A 19067-nucleotide genomic window follows, 5' to 3' on the forward strand; every position below is an offset into this window, starting at 1 on the left:
ATTAAATAGTAGTTATTCTTGTTTTGCTTACTGATAGGGCCTTGAAGAGAATGTGAAGGGAAATCAGGGTCAAAAGGCATGTCCATGTCTTTTGAGTAGAGGTTGAAATCTGTTTCCAGAAAGAGGGGAAGAAGACAAATTAGAAGAAAATAGGAAATAAAGAATCATATTCAAGAGATAGGAAGAGATGGAACCTATATCATATGGAGGATTGTCCTTAGAGAAACAAAGACAACTTCTTTAGGAAGAGTGAGTGAATATAGGAGTTTAATGGTATTTGGAAAATGAAGTAAATGGCTACAGGTAGGAGAAAGATCCATAGTTGACTGATAGTAAATTATTTCAAACTGGAATTTCATAATAATTATTAGTGAATTGTTAACGAAGATTTGGCTATACACAGGAATGCCTGTCAGTTTACCTGATACCAGTAGATGCTCAAATAGTTCACTCTGAATTTCCTGAGCCAGACTTGTGTCTCATTAAGTCTTCCTTATGTGTATCATTTCTTGGTTTCCTGGATACTTGGTTTTTATATTTCCTGTCCTTTAAAGGGGTTGCTGGACCTATCCCACATTGAAGGAATGCCCAATTTTCCTAGTGCTATTTATCCAATCTCCACTTTCTCCTTCAACTTCTATTTTATTCTAGATATCTTCAGACCTGCTCAAATAGCAGGAGTTCATGCCTATGTTCACATACATTTCACAGTTGTACTAATTACAACTTTTTTTTAGTTTAATATTAAAGCATTGTTCATGTTTTGGCATTACTACCAATTTTGTTTTTAAGTATAGTACTTTATCAGTGATTGTTTTTAGTGGATGAAAGATTATCTTTGCCATAGATATGCTGTAAATGATTTTCCAAGTGCTAGGTATTTAGATAGCCTCATTAATAAATGTGTTTGCTTTTGATTGTAGAGAGAACAAAGCACCTTAGAATTACTTCTTTAGAAAAGGGCTGTCCATTAAAACTTTCTCTGGTGGCAGAAATGTTCACTCAGTGCTGTCCAGTGATGACCCTAGCCACATGTGGTTAAAAATGTACTGAATATAATTGAAGAGCTTAATTTTAAATTAAGTTTAAATAGCCACATGTGGTTAGTGGCTATTGGACCTCACAGTTCTAGAAAATTATATACAGAGATCAAAGTACAGTAGCTCAGTGGTAGAACATGCTTGAGGCCATGGGTTTGATTTCCAGCACCACGAAAAAACAAAGTACAATCAAGGTGACTAGCTGTGATCTTGCATTGGCCAGGGTGAGGGGTTATGAATTGCTAATAGACTATACTGAAAGAGCTTTGTGCAAAAAAAAAAAGAAAAAAGAAAAGGAACTAAAATAGCTGATTATTGAAGAGACAATTATTTAAACTATCAACCAAACCACCTAAGAAACAGAGCAAATACTTAGGACCAGGTGTGAGCATGTAAATTACTTTCCACCCTGACCTCCTGAATCCTAACACTGGCTTTGAGGCTCAAAAATTCTTTTTAAGGGTCCCTTCAAGTTACTATTTTTTGAACTGCTGTACAGTGGGAACACACAGTTCCTAAGTTCTAGGAATTTCTGATAAAAGATTTCTATGGAATATAGACTCCCTGAAGACAATTTGAACTTTTCATCTCCCCAGCATCTGCACCATGTTGGGCAATAAGAAATGCGGCTCTTTGGTAGACTATCCCCCATTAGTTAGAAATAGTGCTATTCATCTAGATTATCCTGAAGTGAGGAAAGCTAACCTGACAATCATAGCATTGAAAAATACCTAGAACAAAACCTGAATGAGATAGTTTAACGTTTTCCATTTTTTGATCAAGAGCATTGTATGTGTGTGCATGTGTGCATAATTCTGTCATCTCTTTAATAATTCCAAGGGAAGCAAATAATTTGAATAAAACTTTCTTGTGGTTGAAAGGGGATGGAACGGTCACAGCCTGTAGTCCGATAAGGCGGTAAACTACATAATTTCAAGGTAGGAAAGGAGGAGTGGGGTTAAAAGACTCTGCGGGAATGCAGTTTAAAAAGAAATGCAAAGGTTTCTACAGCTGCGGGAACGTGGTCGGCCGCCGCCCTCTTACCTTCCCATGTTACAGTCCCTCTTCTCTAAAAAACCTGCTTATCTGAAATTCAAATTTAAATCAAAGGTACTTTTATTTGCTAAATCTGGCCACCCTGGGCTGGCCGCTGCAGGCGCCAGGAGACCCTAAAGTAGGGCGGGTCAGAGCCCAGCCCGATCAAATTCTAGCGCTGTGCCCTCGGAGCCGCCCCCCGTCCCCGCCGCGCCGGCCCCGCCCGCCGGCCAAGGAATGCGGAAGGGCCGCGGGAAGGCGGGAGGAGGGAGGGAAGCGGGGGCGGGGGGCAATTAGGCAGGGTGGGTGGACGTCACCGCAGAGCACGGGAGAGTGTGCAAATCGGCACAGGGAAGGAAGAGACGACTGAAACCCGAGTTGTGCTCGTTCGGCCAGGGCAATCCCGCTCTTCGATCAACACCCCGTTCTCTAGGCCCTGACAGCAGCAGTCCCCCCTTTCCCGGTTGGACCGGCCGCGCCTTCCGGTGCACCTTCCGCTCCGCCTCCCGAGGCAGGAAGTGCCGGCGCCGCCACTGTTCGGACACAGCCCAGTCCTCATCGCTGTTGTTGGCTGTCTCGCGCAGGGTAGCCCCGGATCTGGTGTCTGGCGCCGGGTGAGTGGCGCTCGGCTTCGCGCAATACCCCTTGAGCCTCATCTGTCCCCTTCCGCTGCGCTCCCGCGGCCTGACCCCGCCCCAGGACGGCCGGGTGGCGGTGGGCGCGGGACTAGAGGGCCAGCGAGGAGGCCCTGGCGCCGATGGGGCCTTAGAAGTCGAGGGGCGGATGGAGCCGGGCTGGGGGGGAGGTGAGGTGAGGGGGTGCGGGAAGACGTGGCCAGGTCCCGGCAGCGCGTGGGCCGGCCCTGCGTCACCTGCGTGACTTCACACACCTTGGTGTCCGCCGCGCTGGGAGAACCGGCCCTCTCGGCCCCAAGCAGTGGATTAAGGCCGACAACGCGAAGTCGTGTGGAGCAGCTGGTCAGTGCCTGCGCTGTGGTAGATGCTCTGCCGGATACCGGAGTCTTACAGTGCATGCGTGGTTCTTGGTTCCTAAGGCGAAGAGTCTTGAGGATCTGTTAGAGAACAGGTACCACAGTGCATGGTTAGCGAGCCTTGCAAAGATTTGGTTCATATGTGTTGGTTGAAGAAAACGACAAAGGAAATTTGGAAAGGTTTCTATGGATAGAATCGTGAATTCATTGAAGTCCTTGGTTTCAGCCCTAGGAGGGAGAACTTAGTATTTCTGGCAGAATCTGTGCTAGGAGCTAAAAAGAGCAAAAACTCAAAAGGTGGGAATTGTGTCGTGTGAAAAGGAGACAGTGGGAGACCAGCCTGAACCGACGACAAATATAATAAATAGTTGGAAATAGGAGTAGATAGAGCAGGGAACTGGTATAAAAAGCCCTGGCTTAGATCCCCAGAAGTAAAATTAAGTTAAATAAAATGGGTAAGTGCGGCTTTTTAATGGATATTAAAGATGTAAGAGGTCCTAGGGAGCCATTTGGATTCTTCAATTAGGAAGTAACATGAAGAAAGTGGTATTTAGGGGATTAGTGTGGCAACTTTTGCTTAAAATGGATTTGGAATGGTCCTTTGGCAAGAGAAGAATCACGTTTTATAATTGAGGAAAGTTGATACTCAAGAGAGGTTAGGTAATTTGCCCAAGGTCACGAGAGGAATTTGTATGATGCCAGTCATTTTCTCTGTGAGTCTCAAGGACCCTCCTTACGACTTCATAACTGAGGGCACAGCTTTTTGTTTGTTCAGGCACTGTGAAATGAAACAGTGTCTGTAATGGCTGACTCAGTATTCACTTATGCTATAATGAGTTGAGTTTGGACTGGATGAACTACAGTTTCTGAAGGACAGCTCTCCAAGTGAGGGTGTCCAAGGTTAGGAAAGACAGGAGGACTTAGAAATCAACGGGGCTCGTTTCCCCATTCTCCAAGGCTGAGTAACACCAGATCTCTAGGGATGAATGTCATTATACCCTATTTGCCAGCATCTTTGGGATCTTCCTAATTCCCAAGGGCAAAGGGATAGTCCTTTCTGTCCTGGAAGGTTTAGTAACTGAGTCTGCTCAAACTGACAATAGATAGTCTAACAGGAGAAGAGGCTACACAATTTATTGTGTGCGAGGCAGGGGGGAAGAACAAGAAGGTGAGTACTCAATAACCCAAAGAAGTTTAAAAGCTTATATGCCCTCTTCATGAGGAGAGGGAAGTAGTCCAGGATGTAGGCAATTTTAGAGGAAGAGTAAATGATTTTTAGAGGTGGTGAATGGACCTGAAAAATAGAAACAGTTTGTCCTTTATCTCAGGACAAAGTTCCTCTGGGTGTGGTGTCAACTCTAGTCTTTCCTGAGAATTAGTCTGTCCCTTTTATGAGAGTATAGGGAGGGGGCCCAAGAAAACTACATTCCTTGAGGAGGAACTTGACATAGTCAGATTGGGGAATGTCAGAGACCCTCTGTGCTGTGGGTGAGAAAGGGTCTACCCAGAGGAGGAGTGAGAGCAGAGAGACATTGAATGTGCTTCTTTAGTTCAGAGTTCTCAGCATGTCAAGCACCATATTTGGGGATATCATTTTGTGAGATCCAACACACACATTACCTGTACAGTGACATTGCCTGTCACCTTCAACTAACATTTTTATGGTAGAGAATGTCAGCTGCTTGTATGCAGGATATGAGGGGTTAGTGCTTCCTGAGCACAAATCCTGTTGTTAAGTGCTACCATTTTCTAACTGGGTGGCATGTTGTTTATTCCTTTCTTCCTAATTTTCTATTCTAAGAAATGGAGATAATAACTCCTATATCATAAGTTGTGAGGATTAAAAATGTTATTATATATGAAATGCTTAGAACATGCCTGCCATACCATTAGCATTCAATTATTGCCCCTTTCTAGTAATACTGTTTCCAGTATGGAGCAAGGGGTAGCTGGTAGGTTTTGTTAAGGATCTCCTGAGAAGGAGACCAGTGGAGTTTATGGGTAGACTATAGAGAAAAGCCCTACTTTTTAATTCAGATCCACGACGTACCTTATAATGAATATATGTGTGCATAATTTGGTTTGTGACAGGAAGTAAGCATAAATATGTATTTGCTTAACTAGTATTTATGGAGCACCTGTGGTGTACAAGGAACTATTAGACCCTGCAGTCCCATGTGGAAAAATAAAAGGCCATAAAAATATATTTGTAAATTGCATGGCATTGTAATAATATTCAGCAATAAAACAATGAAGGATTGGGGGTATAGCTTGGTATTAAAATGCTTGGTTTGATCCCTAGTGCCACCCCCCCACCCCCCGAAAAAAAAGTATAATTAACCACTGATAAATTCAACAAGATAGGTGAATTTCAAAAATATGTTCAGTGAAAGAAATCAGGGATGTAAGAGTATACACTGTCTAATCTTTGGTGATAAAAATCTGAACAAGGGTTGCCTATGGGAAATGGTGGTTGGCTTGGGGTGAATTTTCTGAAATGATGTCAACATTTGTAATTGCGTATCATGAATTTGCACATTTAGGAAAGTGTATTAAGTTCTGTACGTTTCACTGTATATGAATTTTACTGCAATAAAACAAAATGATATGGAAGCTCAAGAGGATAGAAAGTTTACTGACAACTGGAATAGTCATAAAACCTATAATAGAGAAAGAAATGACAGTATTATAATGTATGTGTTTTAAAAAAAATGCATCTGTTAGAGGGTAAACTTCCTTGGTGTTATGAAGAGAAAAGTTGTAAAAACTGAGTTTGGCTCTCTAAAAGAAAGAGTTATAATAACTTATAGAACTGAGTATTTTATTTTTTAAAAGTATGTGGCATAAAAACAATCCATGTCATTATGTATATGAAGTTAATTTCGTAAAGTATTTTAACTTCATTAAATGCTAAATTCTCTGTATGATTGCTGTTTTCATACTGTTGCTGATGTATCCCATCATTTGATCCTCTTAATTAGAACGAACATTAATTAGTCTCGACGATAGTAATGACCATGGGAATCCATGGGAAATTTCTAAAGGTTCTAGTAGACTTTGGTGAAGATGAGACTGAATAAAAAATGACCTTAGGTTTTAGCCCAAGAACTCTTCTGTGCTGTTCCATATGTGAGTTCTCACTGTCAGGGCTGTACCTTGTGTTTCTGCTGACATCTCAGCCTTGCTAAACAAGACTCCTAAACATCCTGTTCTCTGGGCATCTCAGCTACCATTCTACTGCAGCTGGAATAAAACTTGAATTTTTTACCTTTCCTTTGCTCAAAACTGGCTCCACCTTTCTCCCCTCTCTAATTACCTCATTTTTGAGTGGTACATTTATGCCACCAGTTTTTCAACCAGTACTTAAAAAGAGTATATTCAAGGACATAGTTCCCAATTAGGGAGCAAGGAAAACTTGCACAGCCAGGCATCATGGTGCATGCCTATAATCCCAGCACTATAGAGGCTGAGGCAGGAGGATCTTGAGTTTAAGGCCAGCCTGGGCTACATACCAAGACCCTGTGTATGGGGAAGAGAAGAAGAGAGAGAGAGAATCCATAGAATTTGGACAGAAATTGAAAAGGGCTTAAAAATTTCCAACCAGAAATACAAAATTCTCTATCCAATGCAAACTTGACTGTGGTCCCTTTGAACTTCCTAAAATTCTGCAGCTCTAATTCTGAAATAAAGGCATTGCCCTATTTTAACACTAAAGAGGCCAAAGAAATAGTGCTTTGCTGGTTTGCTACTCATAGAGAGCAAGTTGCTCCCAAACTTGGACCTAAAAAAAAAGCAATATACAGATTTATAGAGGGTTTTGTTTGTTTGTTTTTGCAGTACAGGTGATTAGACCTAGGGCTTCACTATTATTCATAATACAGTTTTTCAGGACTAGGAAGTCCTTAGTAACTCAGCTGGACGGTTCCGGCTCAGTGTCTCATGAGGTTGCAGTCTGGGGGCAGCCATCATCTGGGAGATCAGCCTTCAAGATGGCTGACTCACCTGGCTGTTGGCAGGAGGCCTCAGTTCCCTGCCACATGACCCCTTCTATTGGGCTGAGTTTCCTCCTTACCTGGTGCTAGCTCCCAGAGATCGAATGACCCAAGAAAGAGCAGGGAGAAGCTGCAATTTTTATTATGACAGAGCCACACACGATCATTTCATAGTATCCTACTGGGTTTACACCAGTTTCACTGTTGGAGGGAACTACGTGAGAGTGTGAGAATTGTTGAGGACTGTCTTGGAGCCTGGCTGCCACCCAGTTGCTCTCAGGAGCCAGGCACATAACATAAACCAATGAGAGCAGGGACAAGAGATGTAGGGAGTCATCACTGATTACTTATTGCAGGAATTTGGGGATGCTGGTCACAGGATCCCTTAGCAGTTGTTCAAGATGTCTTACTTAGTTTTAGGTTTTTTTGGGAAAAGTCCCCCTTATTTTAATGTTGGCAAACTAATTCAGTTTTTTAGATGCATTTTTAAAGATGACCCCTGGAGGGAGGGACTAAATGAACTTCCCTGCAGACTACATGTAGTTCGGTAGCTGCCAGTTCCTGGCTTATCTACCTAACTTATTATATGGATGGGGAAAGCAATTCCTGAGATAACTAAAATGACTGAAGGTCATGGATCTGTGAATGACAACTGGAATAGAATCCATGTTTTCAGCATCTCCATTTAACCATAATGGTCAACACTGAAAAAACTAAGGGGAATTAGAAGCATAAATAGCCAAAGTGATCTAAGTAGTTCACGTAGTACTCTAAGTGATTTTCAATCTTTTCTGTGCATTGGAATGGCCTGGTGCATTTTAAAGCTAAATTCCTGGGTTCCACTCCTTACATTCAGTTTCAATTAGGATAGACTAAGACCCAGGCATCATTTTTTTTTTTAAATAAAAAACTTCTGAGATGGCTCTGATGTACAGCCAAATGCTGGAGAACCATGTTTGTTTGCCATATGGTAACAACTTGCTGACTTAAGATACTTGAAGAAGCCTCAAAGGAATGTTGAGGAAGGCATAGGTAGCTGACAGAATATGCTCCATGAGTATCTTTCCCAGGCCTCCAGATAGGCTGGATGAGTTCACAGATAATTTCTGTTTATTAGTGATTACAGAATCCATGTTTTGATTTGCATGTAAGTGCTGCAGGTGATTTTGCAAACATTTAGATTACCAACTAAATATCTTGACACCACAGCTACTTAAAATACTAGTGTTCTAACATCTCCCACTCTTGAAGGGACCTCTGCAAGCATTACATGTAGCCTCTAGTTCACTTTATGTGAGAAATATATAGAAATAATAAAACATTTTGAAGAGAAAACAAGAAGTGTTTTTATTGCTATCGAGTGTAATTCAGTGCATTATATGCTATGTTCTGTATGGGTATTTTCATTTTTAACTATAGCTGTTTTTTTTTTTAAATACAGGTTAAACATTAATAATTTTTCAGTTCTAGGTAAAGGTTTTAAAGTAAAATCATAACTGATAGAAAATATTGCCAGAGCTGGTGATGTAGTCAGTGGTAGACTATGTACTTAGCATATGTGAGGACCTGGGTTCAATTCTCAGGGCCACAAAAAAATTGAAAAAGGAAATATTGCTACTTTTTTTTTTCCTTTTATTATTCATATGTGCATACAAGGCTTGGGTCATTTCTCCCCCCTGCCCCCACCCCCTCCCCCCCACCCCCTCAATACCCAGCAGAAACTATTTTGCCCTTATTTCTAATTTTGTTGTAGAGAGAGTATAAGCAATAATAGGAAGGAACAAGTGTTTTTGCTGGTTGAGATAAGGATAGCTATACAGGGCATTGACTCACATTGCTTTCCTGTGCATGTGTGTTACCTTCTAGGTTAATTTTTTTTGATCTAACCTTTTCTCTAGTTCCTGGTCCCCTTTTCCTATTGGCCTCAGTTGCTTTTAAGGTATCTGCTTTAGTTTCTCTGCGTTAAGGGCAACAAATGCTAATTTTTTTATTTTTTTCTTTTATTATTCATATGTGCATACAAGGCTTGGGTCATTTCACCCCCCTACCCCCACCCCCTCCCTTACCACCCACTCCGCCCCCTCCCTCTTCCCTCCACCCCCTCAATACCCAGCAGAAACTATTTTGCCCTTATTTCTAATTTTGTTGTAGAGAAAGTATAAGCAATAATAGAAAGGAACAAGGGTTTTTGCTGGTTGAGATAAGGATAGCTATACAGGGCATTGACTCACATTGAAGGAAATATTGCTACTTTGATTAAACCCAATCAGGCCTGTTGTTTTGCACAATTTAGGGGATGACATTCACATTTTAGTCACTCATTGTGCAATCTTATTCTACACAATAGTTTTTCTAGCATAACTTGAATTTATTTGTTGATTTGAGTTTAGAGGAGAGTGGCTGCTCAGAATCAGTATTTGACTATATTGTTAGTGTTGAAAAAATTTAATTTTATGTTAAAATATTTAGAAGAACAGTATGAAGAAAAAAGTACATAGAAATAACTCATAACCAATGGGGTTTGGATCCTAGCTCTACCACTAGATGACCTTGAGAAAGTTACTTGATATCTTTGATCTTCAGTTCCTTCATTTGAAAGGCAAACATATTTAATGCACATGTGTGTGCAGTAGTGAGTCTCCATAAATGGTAGTAGATATGAGTTGAGTAGACCTTTAGTTCTGTCTTTGCTCTTAGGGCAAGGAAGTGGGCCAGGCTATTTCAAACTGGAAAAATAGCAATAATAACAAAGGTACATGAGGAAGCCAGGTGTTGGTGCACACTGATAATCCTAGCACTTGGGAGGCTGAGGTAGGAGAAGCTAGACCTCAAGGGCAGCTTGGGCTTCATAGTGAGCTCCAGACCAGCCTGGGATATACAGCAAGACTCTCTGTCTTAAAACAAACAAACAAACAAAAAATCCAAAAAACACAAGGTAAGATACTGCATGGGACCATGATGACATGAACACATGCTACTAGCAGTTGGATGTTGTCCAAGGAAAAGCATAAAGCAGAGAATGCTAAAGATGAAGGTGAAAAGACTATGCTAGAATAGGTAAAGAATGTGCCATTCTTTACAACTCATTCTTTATCCTCTAGGAGGTGGAGAGGCAAAGATTTTACAAAGTGGAATGATGAGGTTATAGCCATGTCGTAGACTTCTCTGACTAAAAAATGAAGGGGAGTTTTGAGAGAATCAGGAAGGAAGGAAACTGGTTTGGAGGGCATAGAAATATTCTACACAAGAACTGGGCATGTCCATGAATGCCTGTAATCCTAGCACTTGGGAGGCAGAAAGCAGGAAGATTTTGAGTTTTAGGCCAGCCTAAGCTACAAGGTGAGTTCCAGGCCAGCCTAGGCTACAAATTTCCATACAAGAGATGTTGTGGATTGGGTTTAGGGTATGACAGAAATGAGGAAGGTGAAGGAATCTGAGAAACTTTTAAGAGGCAGGGCTTGATTCCTCAGGGAGAGGATTTGGGGAAGATGACTCCTAGGCTTCTGACTGGGTGAATGAGTAGATGATGATTAGTGGGTAGACTGAGAAAACAGAAAGCTTGGAAAGTTTAGGAGGGGGAAGATAATGAATTCCATTTTCAGCATGTCATTTTGACAGTGTCTGTGGGATATCCAACAGTGAGTGCCTTTCATAGGCAGTTGGACATTTGAGCCCCAGAAGCTAAAGGTTAAGGGCAGGCTTGTTTGGAGGCACAAACTTGGAAGTCATCTGTGTCAGAACAGTGAGAGGTGATGAGATCATCCAAGGAATGCAGAGTGAAAAGAACTTTAAGCAATGTACTCCAGAAAAGGAGAAAATATATTTTTTGTGGAGATCAAAATCTTAGAAGAAAATAGAGGAGGACTAGCCATAGAAATCGAACTGAGTACAGCATTTTACTCAAGCCAGTTTTCCAATGTAATTGTGTAGCAGCCTTCCTTACTTATACTGGAATGTAAGGTCTTCAAGGTTGGGCCCCTGTGCTCTTTCCACCTAAGCACCAGGCCAGAGTTGCTGAGTGTCAAAGAAAAGAGGAATAAAATAGTGTCAAATAGAGAGGTCCAACGAAGACTCAGACTGGCTTTGGCAGTTTGTAAGCATTTGCAGTGGAGAAGAGAAAGCCAGATTGTGGTGGGTTGAAAAGTGAGTGGGAAGTGAGAAAGTAGAGAAAACCAAGATACTTATCTCAGAAAATAAGGAGATAGTTGCAGTTTCTTCTGGGCCAGAGTTCCCTTCTCTGCTTGTTTTGATACTGCTGATATTTCCATTCTGTGTGTGTGTGTGTGTGTGTGTGTGTGTGTGTGTAGTTTTTTATAGGCACCATCTACAAATGTATGAGAAAAAATTGGTGTGTGTGTGTGTGTCTGGGGATAGAACCCAGGGCCTCACACATGGTAGGCAAGCGCTCTACCACCCAGCTACACCTCAAACCCTAAATTCTCTTTCTTAAAGCCTAATGCCTATAATCGCAGCACTGGGGGAGGTGGATATAGGAGGATCAGGAGTTCAAGGACAGCTTGGACTACATAGTAAGGTCCTATCTCAAAAGAAAATACTCTTTTTCTCTGTCTTCTTAAGAAAGAAATTATAGTACTATTATATCAAGCTCAGTTGCCCTGTAACATATTTTGACTAGGGCCAGTTCATGAATTGCTCTTAGCTCTCTTCCATCAGCCTTACTTCCCTTTTCTGTTACTTGGGGATCAGGTTTGCCTCAGCATCTGAGGGCATTTCTAGCTTTACTTGGTTGCTTCCCCATTCTCCATAAGCATTTTACCTAATAAAATGCTTCTTTCTTTTTTTTTTTTTGCGGTGCTGAGTTTTGAACTCAGGGCTTCACGCTTTACTGTTTGAACCACACCTCCTGACCTCTCCTATAAAATTCTCAAATGTCCAATTCCATTTTGACATTGGCCTCTTGAAGAACACAGAGTAAATTTCAAAAATGTTTAAATGTAGTATATTTTTGAGTTAAACTGTTGAGTTAGCATGATGTAATCATTTTTAAAAGTAAAAAATTTGCTGTTTGGGAAAATTTTCTTAATGACTTTACTATAAAAATGATTTTTTGATAGAATTGATTCTTGCTTTCAGATTTACTATCTCCTGTTATATCTTAAAGAAATAGAATAATAGTATTATTGGCATGGCAAAAAAAGCCTTAACCTAATAGTTTTGGAGTGTGAGGAATTAAAACATAGTCAGATAGGGCTGGGAGTGTAGCTCAATGGTAGACTATGCACTTAGTATGTGTGAGGCCTGAGTTCAAACTCCAGTACCAAAAAAAGGAAGAAAATGCAAAAAACAAAACCAAAAAAAACAAGTAAGTGTCAGCTCGTAGACCATATTTTGTCTTTGATTTAACCTTCAATATAACTAAGGTCAAAGAGCAAGCTAAATTTCAGGAAGGAGAAGAAAATGAATGTTTATTCAGGACAAGTATGTAGTGAGGACAGGCATTTGGAATGTTGAGAGAAAAGATTCCAGGGCTAGTATACTTCAAAACCACCACTAAGCCAAGCTTCAAAACACCCTGTAGAGTGTTCTTTAGAAGATTGAAGGAAAAGAAGCAGTTTGTGAAGAAAGTAAAAAGCCTGAAGTCTTAAAGACACAGGTTGCTTGCTAAGCCACTGACCTGGCAGGCTAGTTACCTGTGGGCTGCAGACATAAGGAACTATCCTCAAGACTGCTCTTACTTCTGGCACCAGTGGCAAGATTGGATGCCCCCAAGACCACCATCAAGTTCAATAATTTGTTAGGATTCACAGAACTCACAGAAAGCTGTATACTCAGAGTTATGGTTTATTAAGTGAAAAGGCACAGATTAAAGTCAGTTGAGGGGAGATCCCTGTGGGGCAGAATCTAGGAGGGTGCCAAATACAGTGCTTCAGTTGTCTCCCCAGGGAAGTCATGGACAGTGTTAACTCCTCCTGGCAACAATGTGTGGCAATATACAGAGGGTTGACAATCAGAAATTCACATAATCCTTGATGTCCAGAATTTTAGTGGGACTCCATTACATAGCTGCCCACTTGGGTAACATCAGTCTTCAGCCGCTCTATAGGTCAAGCTGATACCACATAATCCAAATCTCCCACCATAACTCCCATCATTAGACTGTCTGGTCAACCCAGTACTGCAGATATCAGGCAGGAAATTCCAGGAGCCTAGAGATCCCCTCTTAGGAGCCAAGGGCAAAGGCTAGACTTCTTTTTGGGCAACTTAATTAAGTTCTTTAATAACATAGGGACTGTTGGTTTTTTTGTTTTGTTTTGTTTTGTTTTAATTTAGGTAGTACCGATATCAGGACATTTGTGAAGATTGAATAACATATTGGATCAAAAGTTACCTTAGAGCTAGGTGCCAGTAGTTCATGCCTGTAATCCTAGCAACTTGGGAGGCTGAGATCAGAAGAATTACAATTTGAGACATGAGGCATGTTTCTTAAAGATGAGCACCTTTTGAACATGCATCATGGGCTGACTATACTGGTCTCTATGTATAGTATCTCATTTAGTTCTTGCCTTGCATTATAGTAACAAAGATGAAAAACTAAGGCTTCCAGAGGTTATGTTATATTGGTAGGGAAATGAAATAGTAAGAGCACCTATTGATTTTGATTGTTGTAAGAATTAAATGAGACAATCCTTGTGAGGGTAAGAATCAGTTTTGAAGCCTCTCTGTGAGGATCCCCAAGCCTTCAAATCAGTGCTTGGCACATAGTAACTACTCAGTAAATACTAGTGTTCAATATTTTAAATTAATTTCTATTTGATAAAAATCAGTCCCATGATATTTGAGGGAAAGTGCATCAGTAATTTTTGCTTTCTTCTCCTCTTTCTCTGTTTGTTTTTTGAGACAGGGTCTCACACTATGTACTCAGTTTTGGCCTTGAACTTGAGATCTTGCTGCCTCAGATTTCTGAGTACTGGATTTGTAGGTGTGTGCCATTACCAACCATGCCTGGCCTCTATTCTGTTTCTCTTTTCTTTGGTGGCACTGGGGTTTGAACTCGGGGTCTCACACTTCCCGGCACTCTACCACTCCTATTTTGATTCTTAATTCTTTCAAAACCGTGGGCTTTTTTTTTCAGCCACTTAATTGTCACATTGAAAATAAAGTTTAAAGATGTGTACTTTTTCCTACCCAGTTAAGTAATAATTATATCTTAAGATATTCTTACTAACTTCAGGTGTGTATGTCCTCTTTTTGCTTAGTGTCATATATTCTTTTTTGTTTTATGGTCTTTTTAACTCCAGAATTAAGCAGCCATCATGTCGAGCAAAAAGGCAAAGACCAAGACCACCAAGAAGCGCCCTCAGCGTGCAACCTCCAATGTGTTTGCTATGTTTGACCAGTCACAGATCCAGGAGTTCAAAGAGGCCTTCAACATGATCGACCAGAACAGAGATGGCTTCATTGATAAGGAAGATCTGCATGATATGCTTGCTTCTTTAGGTAGACTTTTACATTTTTTATATGCTTTTTCCTCCAAATGATAATTCATCTCTTTGAGTCATTTTTTTGTGTTATGTACAGATATTCCTCTCCTTGTCTTAGAAGGCCCTAGAGAGATTTCTGGGTGTGAGTAGTGCAATATTGGAACTGGGCTAGACATGAGGGGATAACCTGTGGCTGGATAGGCTTACGTTCTTGTTAGCTACATGCTTTAGGACTGTTAGACTGAAAGCCAGCAGATAAGTTAGGCAGCAAAATACCAGAATTATGAATAATAAGTAGAGCTAGTAATATAGTATAGTTAATAAAGATTGAGGACAGGTTGCAAAGAAAAGGGTGACAAAAATGAATAATAATGATTGTCCCTGGGGAGGAAGGGCAGTGTTACTTAAAAAGGGAATAGAAGGAAAGGGACTTAAACACTATTATGTATACTTTTTTTTTTATAATTAAATTTTTTTTTTAGAAACCATAAACTGCTATTTGTTATTTTGGGTATATGGGAGTGAATTTATTATTCCTCCTATGATTTTGTTACTGTTTGTTTTGATCTTTAAAAGAAGGATAAGAGGGATGGTTGTGCAAGTTCTGCCCAGAGTCAGCAATGATTTTACTGTTGGGAGAAAAGGGCCAAGTGGCAGGCAGCTAGGACCTTGATTAGCTCCTGCTGGAGGGAATTGGGGCTACTGGAAGCAGAGATGGCCTATACTGAGTGAGGCTCCACATTTTGGGTTATTCTCCTGCTTGGCTGACTCCCCAGTAAGAGTATCTCAGGGCTGAAAGGCAAAGAGAGAAGTACTTTGGCTTATTTTTTGTGTCCACAAAATGATTAGCTAGCTTTTGTTCTTTATTTTTTATTTTGATTTTTTCCTTGTAACCTTATTTTGAAAACTTTGAAGGTTACAAAAAGTTAAAAGAAGAGTGAATACCTGTGCATCTTTTACCTGTATTCAATTGTTAACATTTTGCAACATTTCCTTTACCCAGAGTCAGATTAGAATCAAGAGAGTTCCTTGATTTGTAGGAAGATTATATCCAGTGTTTTCCGCATTCAGAATATCTGGGTGTACTTGTTTAGTCCCTGCTCATAGTAGATGTTTAATAAATATGTGCTGAATGAACAAGTGGTAATAGGGCAAGAGGCTGCTTCTGGGACCTTCCCATTGGGGGAAATCTTTAAATAGACCTAAATTTAAGTTTCAGATCAATAAATTACATCAGATCCTTGAATGAGTCCATAACTGCTTAGCCTAAACCAATCCATTTTAAAATTTCTGTGTCTTTTTTTACCCCACAGTTCTCGGAACAACTTCGGGTTACAGCCCCCTTCCCTCCTCTCAAAAAAATGCTGTAAGAAAGTTGTGTTAAACCTGCAAACAGAAAAGCAGAGTTTTAAAAACTCCTTTCACTTATTCGGTGATTCTCTGGTTAAGTAGGTATAATGAGGCAGGATTGTGGTGCAGTGAAATTGATGCCAACATGGTATTTAAATTTCACCACAATTCCCAGGTTTGCAATTTGCATATGATTTGACTATCATCAGCACTTAGCTGGGTTAACTTTTAGGCACTTCCTTAGATATGAACATCAGACTAACAAATGTTCTTTTATATAGAATCATACAGACTTAATGCCTAAAGGGACCTTTCAACTAGTCTTTTTTACAGATTAAAAAAAAGGAAGCTGTAGACAAGAATGGCACTGAATACAGAGTGTGGAATCTGGAATGCTGGGTTTGAACCCCAGTTCTGTCACCACCCCCCCTTCACCCGCTTGCCCAAAACAGGACTCATAGCCAATAGTACAATTGAAATTCTTGCTGTTTGCCCCACATCATGGGCCCTACAGAAATTCCCACTTAGATTGGCCATTCCAGGGGATTTTTCCCAGCTCCTAGAGAAGGGCAGGAGAGTTCTGACCCTTTCACTGTAGTGAAAGAAGACTCTTTCTCAGCTGGAGCTGATATTTCCCTTTGCAAACAATGCTGTCAGGACTTCCAGCTCAGCAACATGTGTAAACACTGCCTATCTGACAACCTAATAGTATTTTATTAAATGTTGTTCCAAATGAGCTACCAATCCCCAAACCAACCTAATAGTTTAACTTAAATGGCCAACTTATAAATAAAAATTTTGAAGCATACCAATTCATGAACAAGTGTATCACAATTAGAAATAGAAGTATTTAAGTTTTTAAAATAATTGGTATTGAAGTGACTCCCCTAATCAACCTTTAATATTACCAACATTCAAGATGAATAGTTTGGCATTTCCTGGTTCATAGGTTCAGGTTTTTGTTTTGTTTTCAATGAAAAGACAGGTGCTGGCTTTTTGGTTTTTTTTGGTGTAGTCCTAGGATTGAACTCAGGGTTTTGAGCATGTTAGGCAAGCTTTCTACCCTGAACAACCTCCCCAGCCCCCAGATTGCATTTTTGTAATGATGTTTCAAAGATTTTTCAAATTGTTAAAAAACATTCTTTTTTTTGTGGTGCTGAGTATGAAATCGAGGACGTTCTATATGCTAAGTATGTGCTCTGCCACTGAGCTATATCCTAACCCCTTAAAATGCTCTTAAGAAAAGTTAATTGAAAAATTATTTTCAAGTGCTGTGATGTAACTTTTAAAAAATGTTTGTAACATAATAGTAGCCAAGTAATTTCTTTATTGAAATGAGTTCTTTAAATGAGTCTTTAAATGTGAAAATGTGAATTCTTCCAGGGAAGAATCCTACTGATGCCTACCTTGATGCCATGATGAATGAGGCTCCAGGCCCCATCAATTTCACCATGTTTCTCACCATGTTTGGTGAGAAGTTAAATGGCACAGATCCAGAAGATGTCATCAGAAATGCTTTTGCTTGCTTTGATGAAGAAGCAACAGGTAAATGCTATTTCTTTGTTTATGCCCACCCTCATTTTAGGTACATGAAACACTTTTTAGGAAATGAAACAAATTAGTTTTGAAAAAATGAATAAAGATAAATTGTTACTTATCTTTAGGACAATACACCTGAAAATGGGCAGGATATAGATATTTAGGTTCTAAAGCTACAGTTTGTATTATTTGTCTTCGAGTTTGGCTCTAAGCTTCTTGAAAATCAAAAGGAGAATTATGGTCCATTAAATAGTCTCTCAGACAATGAATACTACTCTTCAAGAGACAGTCAGCCTTTAAAAAATTATAGTTGCTAGCATGAACAATTAAAGTCTTAGGTTTGTCCTTTTTTTTTCTTGGAGTTTTGCTTTGTTTTGTTTTCTGTTCTTCATTATACTGGACCTCTGGAGAAACTTTTTAAAATCCATTAAGCCATTAAGCCTGGCTTCCTCTCATTTTTTCTTTTCTTCTTCTTCAGATTTCTCTTTTTCGTCTGCATTAACCTTCTGCTTGCTGAGCACATCGCCTAAGATATCCCTCACACACTCTGCTGCTTCCCCACCATGGCTCAGCAATGTGCCTTCTTCCTGCACATTTGGCCTTGGCAGTACTGCCTTTTGTTCTGAGCAGCCACTTTTTTATTTTTTATTTGACTTTATATCTCTGAAATAGAGGTGTTTTTTTTTTAACACTCCCCAACTCCTAGAAGGTTTTTTTAACCTTTAGAGAATACTTGCTTAAGATTAATTTTATAAGCATAAAATCTATTTCTAAGCTTTTTGAATGATTTAATAGTAATCAACAACTGCAAACGTAAATGGAAAATAATGACATAGTTATACAGTGACTTTAGCTTGCTAATTTATTTTGCTCATGTAGATAATGGCTATTCTGAAATATTTTATAAGATTGGCTTGATTTAGAAATGAACCATTAAGGTGCCATGAAGTATTCATGACTCCCTGCTTTCTTTCACCATCCAGGCACCATTCAGGAGGATTACCTTAGAGAGCTGCTGACAACCATGGGCGATCGATTTACAGATGAGGAAGTGGATGAGCTGTACAGAGAAGCCCCTATTGACAAAAAGGGAAATTTCAATTACATTGAATTCACGCGCATCCTTAAACATGGAGCAAAAGACAAAGATGACTGAAAGAACTTTAGCTAAAACCTTACAGTTACATTATCTCACTCTTTCCTCTACCCTACCCTTCTAGAACCTGTTGCATGCAACTTAGCTTCACAGCTTTGGTTTCTTTTCTTTTTTTTTTTTTGATGTATTTATTCGAGACCTTTCTGCTACTTAGCACTTGTATAATCAGACTGGAAATGGGGACAAAGTTGTAAATTGTATTGAAAAACAGGTTGCGAATAAAAGTCAACAAATGTGAAAGCCCAGGAAAATATATCCGTATTTCTGGTTTTGCTGGATTTTTACATTTTTAAAATAATAAATGCTATTTTGAAATAAAGATTATGCTGGCTCAAATGGAATACAATGGCAAGTTGAACAAATGAGTGGTAGTGGGGGTAGTCCTTTTTTAGGTTAACAACTTCTAATTACATGGTGAAGTTGACATTTCACATGTATGGGACAGTGTTCTTCAGAACTGTTACATACATGTTAACATTATGTAGTGAAAACTAGTTATTCCTTCATTTTTCATGCTTCCGG

At 39.8% G+C, this 19067-nt stretch overlaps 1 protein-coding gene across 2 annotated transcripts; it reads left to right on the forward strand.

The window, feature by feature from the left end:
* The first annotated feature begins 2398 nt into the window (after positions 1-2398).
* On the forward strand, positions 2399-18864 carry LOC109686410 (myosin regulatory light chain 12B). Of its 2 annotated transcripts, none has more exons than XM_020163694.2 (4): positions 2399-2689; positions 14318-14516; positions 17234-17395; positions 18373-18864. In XM_020163694.2, exons 2-4 carry the CDS (start codon positions 14333-14335, stop codon positions 18543-18545), a joined length of 519 nt encoding a protein of 172 aa, XP_020019283.1. In that variant the 5' UTR covers positions 2399-2689; positions 14318-14332; the 3' UTR covers positions 18546-18864. The 2 variants fall into 2 exon arrangements, with proteins under 2 accessions (XP_020019283.1, XP_020019285.1); XM_020163696.2 differs by lacking the exon at positions 2399-2689 and adding an exon at positions 2976-3161.
* The last annotated feature ends 203 nt before the right edge of the window (positions 18865-19067 follow it).

This window comes from Castor canadensis, chromosome 4 (assembly GCF_047511655.1).
Source record: "Castor canadensis chromosome 4, mCasCan1.hap1v2, whole genome shotgun sequence".
Lineage (NCBI taxonomy): Eukaryota > Metazoa > Chordata > Mammalia > Rodentia > Castoridae > Castor > Castor canadensis.